The 14,870-nt window shown below is 37.4% G+C and overlaps 1 protein-coding gene across 1 annotated transcript; it reads right to left on the reverse strand.

Moving 5' to 3' along the window:
* Positions 1–2,351: 2,351 nt before the first annotated feature.
* LOC139726967 (L-methionine gamma-lyase-like) lies at positions 2,352–10,014 on the reverse strand. The gene is made up of 9 exons (XM_071637957.1): positions 9,719–10,014; positions 8,421–8,579; positions 7,657–7,791; positions 6,424–6,596; positions 5,533–5,644; positions 4,973–5,086; positions 4,272–4,406; positions 2,847–2,992; positions 2,352–2,438 (listed from the first exon to the last, which is right to left on the reverse strand). Exons 1-9 carry the CDS (start codon positions 9,971–9,973, stop codon positions 2,375–2,377), a joined length of 1,293 nt encoding a protein of 430 aa, XP_071494058.1. The 5' UTR covers positions 9,974–10,014; the 3' UTR covers positions 2,352–2,374.
* Positions 10,015–14,870: the final 4,856 nt, after the last annotated feature.

The following is a 14,870-nucleotide window of genomic DNA, read 5'->3' on the forward strand; positions in this document are numbered from 1 at the left end:
CATTTTAATGCACTGGGATGTAACACGTTATTTTGCACATTCATGTAAGTTGTCCATCTTGAAATAAAAAAAATGAACCATTGTGAAGATGGCTGTGGTATAATTGTCTTCATTTTTTGTTTGATTGAAAAGTACAATAATGCCTGTGAATATGAGACTGTTTGAGAGTGTTTGTTACATTTTGTGATTTTGCCAGATCAGTGTTGTTGATAAGTTGTACCTTGTTTTCCATGTGTAATTGCATAACTTTACACAGTGGGAACAAGGTGTATTTCAGAGGAAATGTTGAAATTTCATGTGGAACTTTTAGGTTATATAATTATGTTATGGAACAAATTCCTCAAGTTTTTTCTTTACATCTCTTTGCTATTAATACCCCTCAACTGAAAAAGGAGCATAAGTACTGCATTTAATCATCTTGTGCTCATTTTTGCATAATTTTTTTGTTTCCACATGCTTGATAGCAGTCAGAGAAGCACCATTTTTCACTGATTTTTGTTTGCATGTTCTGTTCTCTACACACTAACAACTGCTGCCAAAAATATTGAACGGGACAGCGAACTGCCGCTTACTTGATTTGTTGTGAATGAAGAAGGATGCGTACTTATATATAAATGCTATTTTTGGTTGAAGCAATTCATTAACACCTGAACACCTGCAATAGAGTGCTTAACTTCTGGGCAGCAAGAAACATCATGGGTACAAAGGAGAGATACTTGCTTCTTCTCCTTCTCTAACACCTTCATGTTCACAACAATCACATTCACATATAATGAGGCAGGTGGGCTAGAGTTGAGATGAGCAATGAGAGTAAATAATACAATACTGTGCTCCCAAATAAGTATGGAGGCATAACACACTCAACAACACATAATAACACAACGTTTTTCATTCAGATGGACTAAAGAGCTGGTTTATAACTTCAAAGAAATATCTGTCTGAAAAGTCTTTATTCAAGTGCAAAATCAAAACATATACAATATTTCATTAGATGAACTAGATTTCATACATTGATATAGGCATATTTCATATGCAGTGTACTGTATGATATAAATTTATGACCATGCTATGACATCAAAATAGACTTTGTATTCCTTTCAAAATATGTACATATGAATGTCACAATTCATATGACCGATTTAACAGTTCTGAGGTATGACAACAAATGATTTTTTTTTTTCCAAGAATGGATAGCAGGAGTGCAAAATAGGTACAGCGAACTTTTGTTATTAAGAACACTGACATAACAGGCTCTTTGTTATGAAGAAGTATAATTCATCTTACCCCTAAGTCAGTTTCTTTGTTTCTTACTTTTAAAAACCTGATATGACAAAATCTCAACTTATGTACATTCAAGTGATTTTACTGGTCCCAAGAAATGTTTTGTGTTGCAATGGCACTGAATGAGAGGATATTGCCATCCTGTGTAAATTTGTGATCCTTAAAGAGATGGTATAGTTTTGGTTGAGTCTAATGAGACCTAATTTCAGGTTTCCAACATTTTTTGGTGAGATGATGAGAAACCTCTTATGAAATATGAAAGAGCATGTAATTCTATGAGGAATTCAACATTTATGTGATGAAAATTGGTTTTGAAATGGCTGAAATATCCAAAAAAGAGTGATTCTAATAAAGTGTGGTACCCACACTTTATTACGATTACTTTGTTTTACTTTGTTTTTGGATGTTTCAGTCATTCCAAACCCGATTTTCATGAAATAAACTTTGAATTCCTCTTAAAATGGTATGCTCTGTACTATATCATGTGTTTTCTTGGTATCTCGCAAAAAGTTTAAAGCCCAATTCTCATCTCCACCAATACAGTACCACCCCTTCTAGCTACCAAACATTTTTTTTTTTTTCTGTAGCTTATCTTTATGAGTAAAAATGCATACAAAAGTGTCTCACAAATACAATGTTGTAGTGACGGTTTGCCAGTGGTCCACAACACTGAGATAGAGTGTGTGTGTATTCTAGAATATATATAAACAGGGGCAGACCCAGAAATTCCATAAAGGGGAGGCGCCTTTACAAAATGAAGAGGGGTGCAAGTGCAAGTACTCCCTTCCCCCATTTTCTCTTTTTTTTTCTTTTCTTTTGTTCTAAGAAAAACTAAAGAGGGGGCGCGCTTCCAGGGCGCCCCCTCTGGATCCGCCACTGTATAAAACACAGCTGCAGTGCATGACCTGGAAGTGTATGTAAAAGATACCAGGTCAAATACAGAAATCTGCAGATAATCTCCTGTTAATGGAAGTAAAAGAAAAGCTTCATTGGCTTTTGTTGTGCCAAGTTTCCATCAGCTACCTGGATAAAATCCTCACACGTTTAGTGGATACCTAGCTGCAGCTGGAGTCCATGTGACTGAGAGGGCGCTCTATGCCTTCCCAAGAGCCTGCTCCAGATCCATGATAAGATCGTCAGCATTCTCGATGCCCACACTGGAAATGAAATGGCACATATGGTAATTTCAAAGAAAAGGGCAGCAAACTGTACATTCAAGACTTTGAAAAATCACATTTATGATTTATAAGGTATTTATTCATAGAAATCTGATCTTTGAGGAATGTCACAAATACTTGGCGCTCTGGTATACACTGCCGTTTGTACTTTTTCTTTGAGAGGGACGTTCTTAATGGTACATACATGTATATACATATATTTCATACTTTCCTTGTTGATATACAAAAAATACCTTTCTACTCAAAATTTTCAGTTCCTTGCCTTTCATCATTGCTCTGATATGGAGATACAAAAGATAATTTCAAGTTAAGAATAGCGAGCTTTAGATCTGCCATGCAAATGCTAAGATGATGCTAATAACGCAAAAAATGGTGTTCTGCACATACCTGAGTCTTATGAGTCCATCTGATATGCCCCCTGCCAATCTCTCCTCCTTCGTCATGAGGTACGGTCCGTGGGTCATGGTTGCTGGGTGCTCCACCAGACTCTCTGTGCTTCCCAGGGACACCGCCAGCAGAATGATCTTTACACTCTGTCAAGTGGATGATAAAAGTCCAGTTTAATAGCAGAATACACAGTCTTTTCTCTAGGCCTTATCTGGTCACTACACTCCTTCAGAGCCATGTGCTAAGTCCAAGCTTCTCAACTGGTGAGCTGCAATGTCGGCCAAAAATTGAATAAAATATGATTCGTATTCCATCTAACTGGGCCTTGAAAAATTTTGAAGGAGCAAAAGTGGGCTTTTCTGGTTCAAAACAGTTGAGAATATCCGTGCTAGACGATAAGTGCCACTTTCTACTGATTTCCCCAAAGTGTCACACATTGACCCTTTGCAGTGTACACATAGTCAGTAAAAGTTGGTAAGTAGTGATAGCTGAACATATCAAGACATTCTGTCCAGTTCAGTGATGTGTTTCTCATTGTATCATTTCAACTGCCAAGAGTATGAACTTTATTATGTTTCTTTTTTCATCAAATGTACGGAAACATGTTTTTAAACAAAATAAAATGTGTAATTTTTAAATTTGAGTGTGCTCGCTTTGTACATTCACTCCGTACCTCCCCCCCCCCCCCTTTAAATCAACATATCATCAGCTGAGAATCAGAAGAGCCCTATTTATGTTCTTGACTTTAGCGTAAATAAAAATAAAACAATTAATTTTCATGAAATAAAAAGTTAATTTAATCAAAAGTAGGTAGATTTATAAGCATTATTCCAAATATTGGGGAAAATAGCATCCTTGTTGTTTGGATTTTTAACATTTTACTGAAAATTAAAATTCAAAATGGAGATCATAATGTAGAGGAGATCAAGCACTAGAACATGATACCAATAACTCAGTACTGTAAAAGTGGTTTCTTTCGCGTACAGATACTTTCGCGGTTTCCATCGTTGCCGACTTTTTCTCGTGTGTTTAAATTCGCGGTCGGCAAAATCTGTGAATTCACCGTGGGCAAAAACTGTTTTATTTTGCACATGAAAACCCAACCTTTAATCAAATTATTCTTTTATTTATTAAATAGAAATTAAAATTAAATGCAGGCTTACCTAAAATCTCGTCTCTCGAGTACTTTATAACATGCTTGTACCTACATTGCGCGATATGCCACCAAATTGCGATAACGCCCTTCTGGTTCTCAGCTGATGATACGACCCTTGTCTTCAATAAATGCTTTTCATTATGCATCAGTGTGTCGTTTAGCATGCATGGGCTGGTAGCCCTGTGATCTAATTTCTGGGCAATGCCCCATGGTGCCCTTGTGCAAACCTAAAGGAGGGCATGCGATCAATAGAAGAGACTGGTTCTTACCTCAACAAACGTCTTGGCTGCCTCCAGCCCATCAGCCATCTCAAAGACCACCATACCACTGAACTGCTTCATCTGCTTCTTGGCCACCTCATGGTTGGGGTGTGATTGCAGACCGGGATAGTACACACGAGATATCTATCACAGAGTTTGAAAAGAAACAGGTGGCATTAAAGCCAGTAGTGTCAAGTTGAAGGATGGCCATTTTCATCTGTCCTGCTAGAGAGGTGTATCGAACTGCAGTCATCAACTCCACATAAGTCAATCTTGACAGAACGGAGGTAAACTTGCATGTTTCTGTGATATTAATGTGACTAACAAAAGACATGGCAAGGGAACATGCAAGTTATGTTGAGTCGAGGGGAAGGTGCATTCTAATGTGTTTTGTTAAACATATCAGTACTTTAGCAATGATTGACAGATGAGGTAACGGATGTTTTGTGGGCATATCCAAGTAATCTGAAGAAAAATAAAAAAAATAGTTAAAAATATATGGCATGTCTCTATAAATTCATTTCACCACAAAAGTGATGATGATCACGCAGGTTATCATAAATCAACACACGTCAACATGCATTTGTATTCCAGTGAACCTTTAAGGTTAGCACATTGAATGTGGATTGGCATGGTTTGAGGTGTGCAATAGTCATGGCCTATGCTATCATCATCTTTATTTAGCACTCGCTGTGTGAATATATGCAAACCTTTGGATGTGCTTCCAGATACTGCGCCACCCTCAGGGCATTGTTGCTGTGTTTCTCCATCCTGAGGGGCAGTGTTCTAATCCCACGCAGCAAGAGGGAAGCTGTATATGGTGACTGGAAGTCAAGGAATCATTAGAAATGATAGCAATGAGCTTTTAAGTCATATCGAGAAATTGGTTCACTGGTCCCATTAAAAAAAAATAATAAATAAAATAAATAAATATCTGGATATATGTGAAAGTAGCATTTACAGTTATTCCAAATATTACTATTTTGGGTCATACATCAACAGCCACATCAGATTTCAAATTGCATGTGAACATTTTTCCCTGTTGTTTTGCTTCTGATTCACAGAGATTATAGTGACATAAAACAACTAGAACCACTGCCCTCACAGTGTTGCCAATTTGCATCTCATTTTGCACAGAGAAATATATGGACAAATAGAATTAAATCATCTCCAAACAATAACATTGGCAAACTGGCTTCTAATGTGTGCAGAAATGTGAATAGGGACATAGGGAATCCTCACCATTATATTACCAATCTGCTGTCCTTACCATAATGTTGCCAATTTGCTTCTGATGCTCTGAGAGGTAGAAGAAGAGCTCAGGATCGGATGTCGACATGGACCCTCCCATCAGGTCACTGTGGCCCCCCATGTATTTGGTGCTGGCGAGTGCAGAGGCACAGAATAATGAAATGCAATCAGTATCTATCACATTCAGTTTCTTTCTTGTTCCATTCAGATCATTGCTAGTCTCTGGTCACAAGATCAGTAAGATATCAACTGCAAGTACATGTAGTAAAGTTCAATCAGTATTCGTTCAGTTTTTACATGTTTAGGTTGACCACTGTTATGTTTGTATTCTTTATTTTTGATGCTATACTTTGTACTCCACAATGGTATTCCATTGTTTAGTCAAATCCCCTCATACCAACAGATATTCAAGGAGTACAAAGCAACACTGAGAGAACAAGCATTTAACCAGAAATATTCACATGCATTTCAATTTCATGAATTTTGCAAGAGCCAAGATTTGCGAAATTAAAATGCACACAAAAGTTCTTGTCTACACTGTCATGAATGCAAGTGCCAATATGCAAAAATGTTTATAATGCCACGAAAAAGGCCCAGGGCTCAAATTCACGAAAATTTCATGCCGAAAAAATGTATACTGTGCTTTACAGTAGAAAGAAAGAATGAACTCGATTCACACTTTCATTTTTTCTGCCCTACTACTGAGGAAATTCAAACTTCAATATGATTATAAAGCCATGTGTAGAGATCAGAGGATTCCCATCAGATTTAAGGACTCAAATTCATAAAATCATTTGCATCAATGTAGGGCAATTTGTTAATCAGTTGCAACAGATTTTAGTAGTCTTGCAAAGAGGAAACAAACGAGGGGGGGGGGGCTTGATCTCTGACAGCACTGACTCGCACTCACCAGCTCTGGAAGACAATGTCCACACCGGCAGCCAGCGTGTTCTGGAGGTAAGGCGAGGCGAAGGTGGAGTCACACATGCTGATGGCACCAGGCACTGACTTGGCGACCTTGGCGAACTCTTCGAGGTCAAGGACAGTGAGGATAGGGTTGGTTGGAGTCTCACCGTAGAAGATCTGAGGGAGACAGTCATACAGTCATATATGAGGATCACGTATACCTCGGGCCAATGGTCAGAAAGGAGTAATCACTTGGTCGACTTTACAACATTAAATCTCAGGATATACATATGCCAACCTTGTAAACATCATTGCAGTATTTTTGGGGTTGAAAGGGTATTATTTTGGTGGAAAACAGTATTTCTACTTTTCCTGTAATAGATATAATAGACATGGAAAAACATCATTTTCCATGAAACTAGCAGTACTTTTGCAAAAAATTAAAAAATACAAAAATGAAAAGCAGAAAAGTTACTATTGGCACCTCTGTAAATCCTTTCGATTCTCAATCAAGAGTCATATGCATTTCAGTCTTTGGCATTACTGCATACATAACAATTGGCAGGAAAAAAAATCATCTAAACAGTTGAAAAAAAAATATAAAAATTACATCAAAATTGTGAGTATCCATCCGTCATTGATCCTTTGCAGGTTTCACTAAGGGTCATCTCTGTCATACAATTATAATATATTTTGACAACTATGTCTTATCTGCTTTGAATATGGAAGTCACAAATTAGTTTAAGGACTGATATAGTATAAATTTATATCAAGAATGATATGTTTACAAGAAAGAAACACTGAGGCAAGCGTCTACACACAGCTAGATTTCAAAACTGCTGTTTGATCTTATCGTGTAGAACACCACAGAAGCATATTTCCCTGATGTTTCAGATGATCTGTACCTTTAACCCTTGCAGATGGCAGTGTTTCAGATTTGATAGGTTTGATTGTTGTAAACATTGCATGAATATGCCCCTGTTGTGGAGGGTTTAACCAACTTTGAAGTGGTCCAAGACATTCTTAACCCGTTGAGGACGGGCTGGTTTTGCCACAACACGCATTTCCCATAGACACTTGCCCGAGCAGGGTTCGAAATTGGCGATGGTCCGCTGGCCATTGGCCACACCGAGTATACTCGGGACTCGTCCTCAACGGGGTTAAGTATTTTAACAATCTAGGAACATCCTGAGCAAAACAAGGTTGACGTCCTGTATTCGCGTAATCTGTTGCACACCTTGGTGTTCGGTTTGATGGCCTTCCTGTATGCCTCCACGTCCCCAGCGGGTACAAAGGTCACTTCAACCCCGTAGTTTGGGATCATGTGTTTCAAAAAACTATAGACTCCCGCATAGACGGGATCGGGGGCTATCTGGAAGAGTGGAAACAAAGATGAACGGGAGAAGAGATTGATAAACTGTGCTTGCCCATAATAAACAAAAAAATATTTATACACATTGTATACGTGATAAAATGAATCTCATGTACGGCTAAAGATATTATTGCTCTACTCTTTACAATTGGTGACACTGTACTCATTGTGCCTCAGTTTCCCCTTTATCTACTCAAATATGAATGAGTTTACTTATTCACAAACATGAAAATATGCATTGGGTATGAATATAAAAACATACAGTTCATCAGATATATAGAACAATCAATGTCAGTATGATATGCAAACATAAGTGAATATACAATTGGCAAATGGGAGAGTAGCAGTAGGACAACTGCAAATATTTACATCTACAAGGTGTATGTCTTCACTAATATGTATGAATCACTATTTATCACATATTATACATATAAATATATACTATACATACATATACATTGTACATTATATATGAAAATAGAACAGAACTCAAGAACTCAAACACTGTCTAATTTATCGAGTCACAAAAGAGACAAAACATGCTGTGTACACATACAAGTGCATTTTCAACAGATTTAGCATCTGAAATGTCATCGAAAATGTGTTGTCAAGGTTCGACACGGACTTACAATGTGATCACCAGACTTGATAAGAGCCAGGATGGTAGTCGATATGGCAGACATCCCACTGGGGTAGACCAGGGCTCCAACACCGCCCTCTATCTTGTTGATGGCGTGAGACACGACGTCGCAGGAATGGTTGCACAGTCGACCATAAATGTAGCCATCCTGGTTAGGGAATTAGAGAAAATTGCAAATCTCCGATTTGGTTCACGCATTACTTTTTTTTTAAACATTTAATGAAAGGTTTTCTTCACACCTAGATCACAAGCAATGATGTATTCACTTTGCATATTGTCTGTTGAGAATGAGAAGGGCTTTAAGTCTTCTCGAACAATATGGGTTTTGTGGTCACTTAACGCCCTTATCATTCTCAACCGACGATATGTGGTGCTGATATCCCTTGATTGTGAAATACCTTATCATACAAGAATTTCCTCATATTATCATAACACTCTTTTTTCAGTTCTGCTTCGGAAGGGTCATTATTTGTATCTAGGAGTTTTGTTAATATTTCAGTCACAAAGATAACTGATCATGCTCAAAATATCATACTTTCCACACACAAAAAAAAATGTGAAGCAAGTTTGGAAAAAAAAAATAATTATTGTTAATTAAATAATTGTAAATGAAACATGAATTACAACCTGGAAACTATCCCTGCTTTCCTTTCATTTATTTCAACCTTGCTCTTATTGCAGAATGTGATATACAAGTAGGCCTATCACAAATTATGAAAAATCACTATAAATGCAATATACATTGTATGTCATTCACAGCCCCATGGAAGATCGCTGCTTAATTATTGGTGAATGGGCTACCCTGACAAAGATTAGAAATAAATGAATAGATGAGTGAAATCATTAAAAAAACCCAAAAGATCGTACATTCTTGCTCAGCACAGATCACATGTATTATGTGACATTTGTGGAATACCTCAATGCCTATTTCCTTATTTAACATGATCTAATGGAATTTAAACAAAAATGATCATCAATTTATAAGTATAGTGTTTGTTTGTTTTTTGTATGAAGATAATATCATTGAAGGAGAATAACTGAGTTCAAGAGAATTCCTTCATCAAAATCTCAAATTGCTTTTATCTACTTTTATCTTGCTCTACCTCTACTGATTTTCGTTATAATATTTCCCATTCACATCCTCTCTTTTCTTCTTTGATTTCCTCCACATCTCCATTTTCCCATGTACTTGTCTCCTTCCAGCTGGTACTCTACATAGTAGTTCTTACAGATCAATATGCCTCCAACATTTCATATATTTCCTATCCAGCCACACTCAATAGTTACCACTGTGTACTGCATATAGTCATCCACTTTGTCCATCTCGAATGTTGTGGCCACGCTGATGGACGGTACAACAGGGCGGGTGGTCTCTGATCCTCGCAGCTTGGTTTGCGCTGTCACGGCGACCGTCTCCATGGTTACGCCCGGCGGGTAGTCCCTGGTGTCCTCCAGGGTGCGGCTGAGGTCTATATCTCCATCCCGTCCCACGGTGAAGGTGGTGCGAACACGCGATTTGGGCTTGGTAGCAGCATCGGCCATCTTGCGCTGATTGTCTTTGTTGTTGTTGCTGAGTGGAGCTGGTAAACTGATAAATGAAGAAATAAACTTCTTTGTGTACATGGTACACAATGGCAAAAAACTTCTTGAGCAATATCAGATAAATTCTATGATGTATCCAGGCACAATAATTGAGGCATAAACATACTTGCCAACTCTACAGCATTTGGCGGTAGACTACCGCTTTTGAAAGATTTCATTAGCATTCAAGCTAGCGCTGCTCGCATAGGCATCCTGGATTCTACCGCTTTCTCAAATGAAAATGTTGGCAAGTATGCATAAATGGAGCCAGCAGAAACTCTTTTTGTTATCATTTTTCATAAGTCATTTATGTAGTAGGCCCTACTGTGCACCTCTTGTGTATTGAGAGGGAAATCTTCCAAGCATTTTACACTTGACAGTTGGTTCCTTACATAATTAAATTGTACCAATTACATAAATAAGGGGAGAGATGAGCTGAGGCCCTGTTTTTTTTTGCTTGTTAGCTCAGCAAAACCGGAAGTGGGACCCCCCCAACACACACACACACACACTTTTGAAAACACTCTGCCAGCCTTGGAATCTTGGAATAGACCCTATAAATGTTTTTATACTGTGAGTTGTTGGTATCTTCCTAAACATGAGCATGAACATGGTATCTCCCTAAACAAGAGATGAGCTGATCAGAGGACCCTTCTTTTTTTTTTTTTTTTTTTTTTTTTGCTTGTCAGCCAAAGAAAGAAGAAACCCGGAAGTGGAAGGGGAGAGATGAGCTGAGGCCCTTTTTTTTTTTGCTTGTTAGCTCAGCAAAACCGGAAGTGGGACCCCCCCCCCAACACACACACACACACACTTTTGAAAACACTCTGCCAGCCTTGGAATCTTGGAATAGACCCTATAAATGTTTTTATACTGTGAGTTGTTGGTATCTCCCTAAACATCAAAGCTACACAGAAAAGAAAAAGTTATCCTAAAGTGAAAGAAACCATTTCTTCAAACTTATATCGGTACTGACATTAATTGTACAAGTATTTGTATAGGCAATGGATATGTGCATGTACGCTGTTGTCACTGTAGTTACATTGCAACGCAGCAACAAAAAAAAAATGCGGAGATGCCTAATAAGAGAAGAAGAGATATTAATACATGTATAACAAGACCACGAGAGATATTGATACCTATACTCACTTACCGAAAACTGGGTGTCACTTCACTGGTGGTTGTTCTGTCTCAGTAAATGCGGAGTTACCATCAAGATCGAGCCGCCTTTGTTGTATTCAACTCATGACATCAGTCTCCAGCTATCGTTTTAGTAGTGTGCACGTGTAATGAACTACTACTACTAGGTCTAGTACTAGTATATAGTGCAGTTCAACAAGTGTGAAACGCTAGTGCGGAGTTCATCAATTGTTCCACCAAGTTCTGCAATAACGAGAGAACGCTGTTTAAATTTATGCGACATACTAGTACCCTGTAAATTGAGGATGGACCTTGCACTTCTCAGAGTGAAGATTGTTTACAAACGAGCTACTGCCCTGGATCCACTCTGCTGGAACCTCGACATGTCACTGCTGCGTGCGCTTCTATTACTCTTTGGTCAAGCCAGAGTTCAGGGGGAGACTACTGTCAGGTGGACTCGACTGCCTGGTCCCCACCCCCGTACCACAGGTTGTGCGAGCAGCAGGTGAATTACTGAATCATGTTAATAAATTAAGGGTGTGTACAGTTCTGGTCGAGGTGAGGATTTAGCTTTTAACGTTTAACGAGATATTCAGAAACCACTTTATGAGATGTCAAAGTGCATGCAATTCTAAAGGGTATCAAAAGTTTATTTACTGAAAATCGGTTTTGAAATGGCTGAGATATCCAAACACAAAGTGAAACAAAGAGATCCTAATAAAGTTGTGACCTGTCGCCTGTAGCTTTTATTATTATCACTTTTTTTTTGGATATCTCAGCCATTTGAAAACCAATTTTCATCAAATAAACGTTGAATCCTTAAAATTACATGGTTTTTCATATTTCATAAGAGGTTTCTCATTATCTCACTTAGGAATGTTCAAAACATGAATCCCCACCTCAACCAGAAGGCCTATAACTGTAATCAGTGGGAATCAGTGGAAATGCTGGGAGATGATTGTTCCAATCCTTATGGGATTCATTCAAGAGTACATTATATATCTATTGTTGTGTGAAAATTATTTGCTTCAGAATGGTCTCATATTCAAGTAATATGCAGTTTGATGTTTCCAGGTTAGCATGCCTGGTCAGTGACGGGGCATTAAGCTGCACATTACTTATGACATCGTTCTAAATAGTATGTACTAATGCATGAGGGATATCAACGCACTCAGGAACATTTCTACCCCATACGGTCACCGCTTACAAGCTATTGAAATAAAATAAGAAGTGTGATCGTTAGACATGCTAGTATGTTGATGGACAGGTTTCTAATAATCTAAAACAAAAACAAAATTAATAAAAAACAAAACAAAACAAAAGCGAACACCGGGCGGGGAAGGGGGAGCAAGGGCCGCGGAACGGGGGGGGGGGGGGGGGGGGCTGGGGTGCTGCAACCCCTTATATGATTTTCATTTGTTGCAGTCCATTTATATAAAAACACAGTCTAATTGTTCCATTTCCCCAAGGAGTGGAGGCCATTCCCTGGTTGTAAAGTATAACAACGACGATAGTGACTTTTTGACTTACCTTCAAATTAGTTTTATATACCTTTATAATTTACAAAATCAAATAGTATTTTTTCTACAAATCTAAGCACTCACAATTAACCACACACACTCACACTCACACACACAAACGGGTACACATACATTCCGACTCCCGTTTGTATCCGTACATATATACACACCACAGTTTTAATAAGTTTGTTTATTTGTCTTTATTCAAATTTCAGACAATAAGTTTCCATTAAAAAAATCACAAAACAAAACAGTTTCTAAACAAGTTCAACACATGCATGAACACGTACGCACCGTGACACACGCATATTACCGAGGGCAAAGAGTATACAACCATTAAATTGTGCATAATTGTTATACCTGTCATTTATTTTCGATATAATACAAGAAATCGAGAGAGTGATTGCTCGTCATCAGCCAATCAGAAGGAGTAATAGAAATTATTAAACCGTATGCCCCCCAAAAAAAAGTACAACGGTAACTTTAAAAACAGTAAATCAATCCAAACACAATAATTTCAGGGTATGAAACTATAACTCATTGCACACATCTTACAGAAAACCCCATTCAATTTGCTTTAGTGGTCAAAGAGAAATGAGGATTTTTGTATAGCATGTCAGGAATTCCTTCACTCCAAGTTCTGTCTAATGTGTTCACATGCACATTAATAAGATTCAAGAGCATCCAAGTGCTATAAACTTGGAAGAATCTGGCTTCGCTCATGACATGCTTTACAACAATCCACATTTCTCTGTGACCGCTTAGCCAAATTGAATTGGGTTTCTGTAAATTGAACTAAGATGTTATATTTTAAGACCATAAAGTAGCATTTAGACGATTTAATCATATTGGATATTATCAATGCAAAAATCCGATTGTAATTTTTTTGGGGGGATAGGCATATGTGTGTACATAAGATCAGAATGCGTTCATCTGATCCACATTCCCCAGTCTAGTATCTTTATAAATTCTTTACTTCAGCTCCGTGTAGAATCGATATGTTCCAAATTGCACCATGTGACTTGCTATCAAACAGGTCTCGGTCAATATATAATCATAGGCCTAATATTGTATCTCCTATAGATAACTGCGCGATGATCAGTCTGAGCTGATCAATAATTCTGAGGATGGGCTGTGTATAGCTTTGAAATTTGTTGTAGATTTCAGATCAGGTTCAGGTTCAATGACATTTATTTCCAGCAAATATCAATGAATACAAGTACAAGTAACATGCGGTCAATTTTAAACTGCATGGGGCACATGTCTATAATATAGAGAAGTATAAAAACTTGTGACTAATAGTGTGCGCTTCACAATCACATAAATGAGTACTATACATTCCATGATATGCAAATACACAGAAATACAAAACCGAGGTAAGGACAAGGATAAGAACCGAAACATAGACGATTCAACATACTGTCGCTGATATACTGATCACAACGAAAAAGAGAAAGAAACATTGACGAATCTACTATTACAGTATTACATTATTCTGAAACACTTGCAATATTCACTATGTGTCATCAGAGTTGACCAGTTTTCTAACGTCTTAAAGTGGAACATGCAAATTTTATGAAAGAAGAACTGGTCAGTCTAATCCTGGATAGCGAAGGATGATAAAAGATACGATTGTTACATCGCTTCTTTTTTTGTACTGATGATTTATATTCATGAACATGTTGTTATTCCTGTCTGGCTATTTATATTCTCAACGACTAGCATTTCAAATTTATCATATTGTTTCTTGTGCATCCTGATGAAAAAAAAAGTGAAAATAAAGTTTGAATTTGAATCTAAATTTGAGAGGAAAAGAATAAAGAAAATACATGTTTTGAATCGTCATGTTATAAAGGTGTCATAAAAATTACTAGACATGTGCATAATGGGCTCGTTAATCTCATTAATCACATTACACACACACACACGTACGCATGCATGCTGTATCATAAGTGTACACTCTAGACGGTCATAACACACACACACACATCTATATATATATATATATATATATATATATATACTGTATATATATACTGTATACATATATATATACTGTATACATATATATATATATATATGTATATATATATATTCTGTATATATATATATATATATATATATATGTATATATATATTGAAACAAGAAACAAGAAAGGAGGTCTCTGGTTCAAATCCCGATAAACACCCATTTTCTTTGC

Source organism: Diadema antillarum, unplaced genomic scaffold, assembly GCF_040938485.1.
Source record: "Diadema antillarum isolate AM-2024a unplaced genomic scaffold, OU_Dant_1.0 scf00000017, whole genome shotgun sequence".
Lineage (NCBI taxonomy): Eukaryota > Metazoa > Echinodermata > Echinoidea > Diadematoida > Diadematidae > Diadema > Diadema antillarum.

Bases quoted from the DNA above. Each gene is read 5' to 3' on its own strand.
- LOC139726967 (XM_071637957.1), bottom strand. From the start codon at position 9,973: ATGGCCGATGCTGCTACCAAGCCCAAATCGCGTGTTCGCACCACCTTC. The intron at 8,580-9,718 runs GTAACTATTGAG...TTCCCTAACCAG, and splicing joins ACTATATGCAGTACACAGTG to GATGGCTACATTTATGGTCG. The intron at 7,792-8,420 runs GTAAGTCCGTGT...CCACTCTTCCAG, and splicing joins TCAAGTCTGGTGATCACATT to ATAGCCCCCGATCCCGTCTA.